This window comes from Sphaerodactylus townsendi, unplaced genomic scaffold, assembly GCF_021028975.2.
Source record: "Sphaerodactylus townsendi isolate TG3544 unplaced genomic scaffold, MPM_Stown_v2.3 scaffold_285, whole genome shotgun sequence".
In the NCBI taxonomy this organism is placed as follows: Eukaryota; Metazoa; Chordata; class Lepidosauria; order Squamata; family Sphaerodactylidae; genus Sphaerodactylus; species Sphaerodactylus townsendi.
The window spans coordinates 7,221-14,481 of record NW_025950457.1 but is presented as its reverse complement, the minus strand read 5'-3'; the positions used below and the strand labels follow the sequence as shown (position 1 = coordinate 14,481).

Below are 7,261 nucleotides of genomic sequence, written 5' to 3'. Positions count from 1 at the left end.
GGCAGCATATTCCAAACACCAATCACACGTGGTGTGAAGAAGTCTTTCCTTTTTCTAGTCCTACTTCTTCCCCCCAGCATTTTTCAATGGATGCCCCTGTGGTTCTAGTATTGTGAGAAAGAGAGAAAAATTTCTCTATGTCGCATTTTTCTACCCCCTGCATAATTTTATAGACTTCAATCATATCCCCCCTCAGACGTCTCCTCTCCAAACTAAAGAGTCCCAAACGCTGCAGCCTCTCCTCATAAGGAAGGTGCTCCAGTCCCTCAATCATCCTCGTTGCCCTTCTCTGCACTTTTTCTATCTCTTCGATCTCCTTTTTGAGATGTGGCGACCAGAACTGAGCGCCACAATACTCCAAAGAATGCGTTCGCTTCCGCGACTTTAAATAAGGGCATGACAATCTTTGCAGTTTTATTATCAACTCCTTTCCTAATTATCCCCAGCATAGAGTTTGCCTTTTTCACAGCTGCCATGCATTGAGTTGACATTCCCATGGAACTATCAACTAAGACGCCCAAATCCCTTTCCTGGTCTGTGACTGATAGCACTGACCCCTGTAGCATGTATGTGAAGTTTGGATTTTTTGCCCATATGGGCAAATCACAATCATATGGTTGTGATTACTAAGAGCCAGCGTGGTGTAGGGGTTAAGAGCAGGTGCACTCTAATCTGGAGAACCGGGTTTGATTCCCCGCTCTGCCACTTGAGCTGTGGAGGCTTATCTGGTGAACCAGACGTGTTTCCGCACTCCTACATTCCTATTGGGTGACCTTGGACTAGTCACAGTTCTTCAGAGCTCTCTCAGCCGCACCCACCTCACAGGGTATTTGTTGTGGGTGTAGAGGGGGAGGAAGGGAAAGGAGATTATCAGCCCCTTTGAGTCTCCTTACAGGAGAGAAAGGGGGGGTATAAACCCAAACACTACTTCTTCTTAAGAACAAATCATGTCAGACTAACCGTATCTTCCTTTTTGAGGAAGTGGCTTCCTTGATGGATAATGGGGACGCTGTCGACGCAGGTACCTTGAATTCAGCAAGGCTTTTCATAAAGTTCCACATAATATTCCTCTTGACAGGTTGGCAAAATGCAATTTGAATCCTACTACTGTTAGGTGGATCTGTAATTGGCTGACAGATCGCACCCAAAGAGCGCTTGTTAACGGCTCCTCATCCTCTTGAATAAGAGTGACAAGTAGAGTTCCTTGGAGATTTTATCCTGGGCTCAGAGTTGCTCAACATCTTTAGAAATGATTTGGATGAAGGAATCGAGGGGACACTTGTTAAATGTGCAGGTGTTGCTCAATTGGAAGGGGTAGCAAATACAATAAAAGGCAGAGGCAAGAGACCGTATGATCGTGCCAAGCTCTGAAATCTGGGCTTAAACAAATAAAATGAATTTCAGTGGAGATAAAAGTAAAGTTCTGCAGTTAGTTGGGAAAAACCAAATGTATAATTATAGGAGAGAGGAGACTCGTCTTGGCAGTAGTGTGTGTCGTAGCAGTGTGATGCGGTAGCTAATAAGGCAAATGTGATTTTGGGCTTTCTTTCTTTCTTTCTTTCTTTCTTTCTTTCTTTCTTTCTTTCTTTCTTTCTTTCTTTCTTTGTTTCTTTGTTTCTTTCTTTCTTTCTTTCTTTCTTTCTTTCTTTCTTTCTTTCTTTCTTTCTTTCTTTCTTTCTTTCTTCCACCCCTCCACCCTTCCTTCCTTCCACCCTTCCTTCCTTCCTTCCTTCCTTCCTTCCTTCCTTCCTTCCTTCCTTCCTTCCTTCCTTCCTTCCTTCCTTCCTTCCTTCCTTCCTTCCTTCCTTCCTTCCTTCCTTCCTTCCTTCCTTCCTTCCTTCATTTATTTATTTCCTTAAGCTTTTATACCGTCTTATCCCCGAGGTGAAAAGATGGCACTGTTTTACTTTGCTTTGGATCGATGTCATTTAGAATATGGTGCTTAATTGTGGGCACCACGGTTTAGGAAGGACATAGACAAGCTGGAAGGTGTCCAGAGAAGAGCCGCAAAGATTGTGACGACGGGTCTGGAGAGTCAGTCCGATGAGAAAAGGTTGAAGGAGCTGGATATGTTTAACCTGGAGAGGAGATGATTGAGGGAGGATTTATTTATTTGTTTGTTTGTTTGTTTGTTTGTTTGTTTGTTTGTTTTCTTGAACTTTTATACCGCCCCATCCCCAAGGGGCTCCGGGTAGTGTGCAACACAAAGGATAACAATGTAAGATAACTAAACATTTAAAAGCAGCGATAAAACTGTAAAAAACTATTTCTGATAAATATACAATAAATCTCAATAAAATGAATGAATGGCGTCCAGCAGTCTATTTTTAAAGTTCCCTCCCCTCCCCCGAAAGGGAGGAATGGTGAGTCTCATTAGATGGTAGTTGGCCCAGATGTCAGGGGCCAGGGAAGGAGGGGGCACCATCAGCGGCCGGTTCCTCCAAAGGCCCAGCGGAACAGCTCACCAAGGTCCCGCAGGGCCCGGACAGTTGGGGGGAGAGCGTTCCACCAGGCCGGGGCCAGAGCCGTAAAGGCCCTGGCCCGTGTGGAGGCCAGCCGCATCACCGAGGGGCCAGGGGCCACTAGTAGATTGGCCTCAACTGATCGAAGAGGCCGTACAGGGACGTATGGGGTGATGCGGTCTCGAAGATACGACGGTCCCAGGCCGCGTAAGGCCTTAAAGGTCAGGATACGACAACCATCTTCAAGCTCTTGAAGGGCTCTCGTGTAGAGGATGATGTGGAGTTGTTTTCTGTTGTCCTAGAACAGTGGTGGCGAACCTTTGGCACTCCAGATGTTATGGACTACAATTCCCATCAGCCCCTGCCAGCATGACCAATTGGCTGATGGGATCCACAACCAACTCCTGGTTGTGGATCCCCGGCCCGTGCCTGCAGGTTTCAGTGAACATTTGATCCCATCCAGCAGGGCCCTTCCTAGACCCTTTTAGGAAACATGCCAGTAAATCATCACAATCCCTTCTGCAGCTATTTCCTCTGGAGTCCCTGCATGCATGGGATATGATCTCCATCCCCCTTGAATCTTCTTTTTCCCTCTCGATGTCTGCAGGTGACTTCCCTCCACCGCCACCCCCTCTGTCAGAAGACCCGGGGAACCCCCCGCCACTTCCTGGTGCCTTCCCTCCTCCGCCTCCTCCGGATCAAGCATTTTTCAACGTTGAGGTAAGGAGACGTCATTTCCGGCAGGGGCCAAGAGGACAGCTGATCGTGTATATTGAGACCCAGTAGTGGGCTTGGTGCTGTATTAAGAGGAAGAGTTTGGATTTATTTTCCCCCCCTTTCTCTCCTGCAAGGAGACTCAAAGGGGCTTACAAGCTCCTCCCCCTCCCCCTCCACACAACAAACACCTTGTGAGGTGGGTGGGGCTGAGAGAGCTCCGAAGAGCTGTGACTAGCCCAAGGTCACCCAGGTGGCATGTGTGGGAGTGCACAAAATAATCTGGTTCCCCAGATAAGCCTCCTCAGCTCAAGTGGCAGAGTGGGGAATCAAACCCTGTTCTCCAGATTAGAGTTTACCTGCTCTGAACCACTACACCACGCAGGCGTGGCTCCCAATTGGCCATGCACATGGACTACAAATCCCAATTGGCCATGCTGGCAGGGGCTGATGGGAACTGTAGTCCATAACATCTGGAGGGCTGCGAATTTGACACCTATGGGGCAGTGGTGGCGAACCTATGGCACTCCAGATGTTCATGGACTACAAATCCCAATTGGCCATGCTGGCAGGGGCTGATGGGAACTGTAGTCCATAACATCTGGAGGGCCGCGAATTCAACACCTATGGGGCAGTGATGGCGAACCTATGGCCCTCCAGATGTTATGGACTACAAATCCCATCAACCACTGCCAGCATGGCCAATTGGCTGGGGGTGATGGGAATTGTAGTCCATGAACATCTGGAGTGCCATAGGTTCGCCACCACGGGGCTAAGGGAACAGCATGGCATTATACCTGACCGGCGACCCTCCCCTTGCGAAACCCCTCGCTTCCACTCTCTGGGCTCCGTCCTCAATCTCCAGGAATGTCCAAATCCGGATTTGGCAGCCTCCTCTGCTCAGCAAATATCCGCTGCCTCCCAGCCCCAGATTCTACCTCCTCCTCTGACTGCTCTGCCCGCGGGCCTGCCATCCTGAGACCGCTAATTCTGTTTAATGGCTAATTAAACGTTCATTCGTGCTGCATTTGAGAGAGAATTAAGGCTGGCGGGGGCGGGGGGGGGGACGAACAGAAAGGGGAAGCTGGAACAGTGGCCAGAATTATCAATAATGAGGCTCTGTAATTGTATTAATTAAGAGGGGGAGCAGAGAGGTTTCCGTGAAGAGGGCTTTTGCCTCTGAGGGATTTAATGGCCCTCTGGATAGGCCTTCCTCTCCCCCTCGTTCTCCGAAGAGACCGCCGGGCCCTCTTCACATGGGGCGAGGAGGGGGGGGGCGGAAGGAATCCTGCCTCGCTCAGATTTCTGCTGAAAGCACAGTGCAGATGCAAAACATAAAAGTGTATCGATAACCCATTTAATTCTGGAAGTCGAACGGCAGGAGTTGCAGATCAGTAGTGTGGCGTAGTGGTTAAGCCAGCATCGTGTAGCGGTGAAGAGCGGGTGCACTCTAATCTGGAGAACCGGGTTTGGTTCCCCGCTCTGCCACTTGAGCTGTGGAGACTTATCTGTCGAGCCAGATTGTGACCGCAGGGGGGTTCAAAATATTTCAGCCAAAAAGCGCAAGCCGACAATGAATAAAATCAAAGAAATATTTTATTCAGGCCAACAGACGGGCAAGCTAGAATTAGAGGAGCCACCCTAAAATGGCTGCTGTCTCTTATTTTCATAGGTTACATCAGAATAGCAGTAAAAAGAATACACCCCAAAGTTCATCATCATCAATCAATGCGTGGTAGCCTGTGCACTCCCACGCATGCCAGCTGGGTGACCTTGGGCTAGTCACAGCTTCTTGGAGCTCTCTCAGCCCCACCTACCTCACAGGGTGTTTGTTGTGAGGGGGGAAGGGCAAGGAGATTGTCAGCCCCTATGAGTTTCCTTGCTGGAGACAAAGGGGGGATATAAATCCAGCTCTTCTTCTTCCTATCTCCATAACACATACCTTGTGAAGTAGGTGTGACTGAGAGCAGTGGTGTAGTGCCCAGGGGAACGGTGGGGCATCTTGCCCCCGGCACGCACTGGTGTGGAGGCAGTGCAAGGGCGTGGTGGGGGCACAGGGCACACACAGTTCCCCCTCGCTACAGCTCTGGCTGAGAGAGTTAGGAGAGAACTGTGACTGGCCCAAGGTCACCCACCAGGAACAAATCTGGTTCTCCAGATAGTAGTCTTCTGCTCATGCGTCAGAGCGGGGAATCAAACCTAGCTCTCCAGTTTAGAGTCCACCTCTTTTAACCACTACTCCGTGCTAGCTGGCCTGGCCTGTAAAATGGACCTGTTCCGCCAGTCTTTTGGCCAGCCAGGATAGCCATGTCATCCAGGCCCCCTGTGGATGGGGTTGGGGGGAGAGAACAGTTTCCATTGATTGTTTTAAATTATAGATGGAACTACTGTTTTAAATTTTATTGTATGTTTTAATTATGATGTACACCGCCCTGAGCCTACTGGGGAGGGCGGTCTAAAAATATAACAAATAGATAGATAGATAGATAGATAGATAGATAGATAGATAGATAGATAGATGCACAAGTTTTGGGACTGGACCAAAGCACTGGCAAACCCTGGATTTCTCATTTTGTCCCTTTCTTAGGTAAATCCAGGGGCCAAGACTCTTGAAGAGAGGCGCTCCAGTCTGGATGCAGAAATTGACTCCTTGACCAGCATCCTGGCTGACCTGGAGAACAGTTCACCTTACAAACCACGGACTCCACAGGTGAGAGCGAGAAGCTGCGTCTTGGTGGCTCGTGTTACGGTCTCCGATCCGTGTGTTTACTGCACAGCCGAGCAGGCGTCTGAACCCCAGCCCTGCAGTGGTTGTCAAGTTTTGCATTAAAAGCTGATTGAAGGATTCTGCGATGAGCACTGCGCTTGAAGGGCGTTGTGGGTTTTCCGAGTTGTGTGGCTGTGTTCCAGCATAAAGGTTACAGAACAGAGTAGGTGTGCTTTCCTGATCCGTAGTTTTTCCAACCTCTGTGTGTCTTGGGACAATTTATCCCTCTGGAGATGTTCAATGTATTGTCAAAGGCTTTCGTGGCTGGAGGGTATTGTGGGCTTTTTGGGGTTGTATGGCTGTTGAGCACGGCCATACAACCCAGAAAACCCACAACACCCTAGCGATTCCAACCGTGAAAGCCTTCGACAATACAACTTTGGTTTCAGTTTGTAAACTGGCGTGTATCTATCTAGTATGGTTCTATTCCGCTTTTGCATTTGCAATGTTGACTTGATGAAAATAAGACTGGAAGAAATAGTATAAAGGAAATAATATTATTCAATGTAGTGTACGTAGAATTAATGAATAAGATCTTAAGAATTAAGGAAAATATTAATAACAATAATGGAAAAGCTAAGTGGGGGCCTTTTCTTGGTCTTCTATTCTGTCTTCTTTAATCATAAACTTTCTTCTTTCAACTCTTTCTGCTTCTATGCCGCTACGTCTGATTCTTAATATACAGTTAGTAACTCTCAATTTGTATCTTTCCCCCTCTTTTTCGCTTTTTTCTTCTACTCTAGCAATCGTGATATTGGATTAGTGTTGGTCGCCACATCTCAAAAAGGATATTGAAGAGATAGAAAAAGTACAGAGAAGGGCAACGAGGATGATTGAGGGACTGGAGCACCTTCTTTATGAGGAGAGGCTGCAGCGTTTGGGACTCTTTAGTTTGGAGAGGAGACGGCTGAGGGGGGATATGATGGAAGTCTATAAAATTATGCATGGGGTAATGCTGGGGGGAAGAATTAGGACGAATAAAAGGAAACACTTCTTCACGCAACGTGTGATTGGTGTTTGGAATATGCTGCCACAGGAGGTGGTGATGGCCACTTACCTGGATAGCTTTAAAAGGGGCTTGGATAGATTTATGGAGGAGAAGTCGATTTATGGCTCCCAATCTTGATCCTCTTTGATCTGAGATTGCAAATGCCTTAGCAGACCAGGTGCTCAGGAGCAGCAGCAGCAGCAGCAGAAGGCCATTGCTTTCTCCTCCTGCAGGTGAGCTCCCAAAGGCACCTGGTGGGCTACTGCGAGTAGCAGAGAGCTGGACTAGATGGACTCTGGTCTGATCCAGCAGGCTCGTTCTTACGTTCTT

General features: G+C 48.2%; 1 protein-coding gene across 1 annotated transcript; it reads left to right on the top strand.

The window, feature by feature from the left end:
* The first annotated feature begins 993 nt into the window (after positions 1–993).
* Positions 994–6,006, top strand: LOC125425328 (lipoma-preferred partner homolog). The gene is made up of 3 exons (XM_048482942.1): positions 994–1,021; positions 3,070–3,182; positions 5,764–6,006. Exons 1-3 carry the CDS (start codon positions 994–996, stop codon positions 6,004–6,006), a joined length of 384 nt encoding a protein of 127 aa, XP_048338899.1.
* Positions 6,007–7,261: the final 1,255 nt, after the last annotated feature.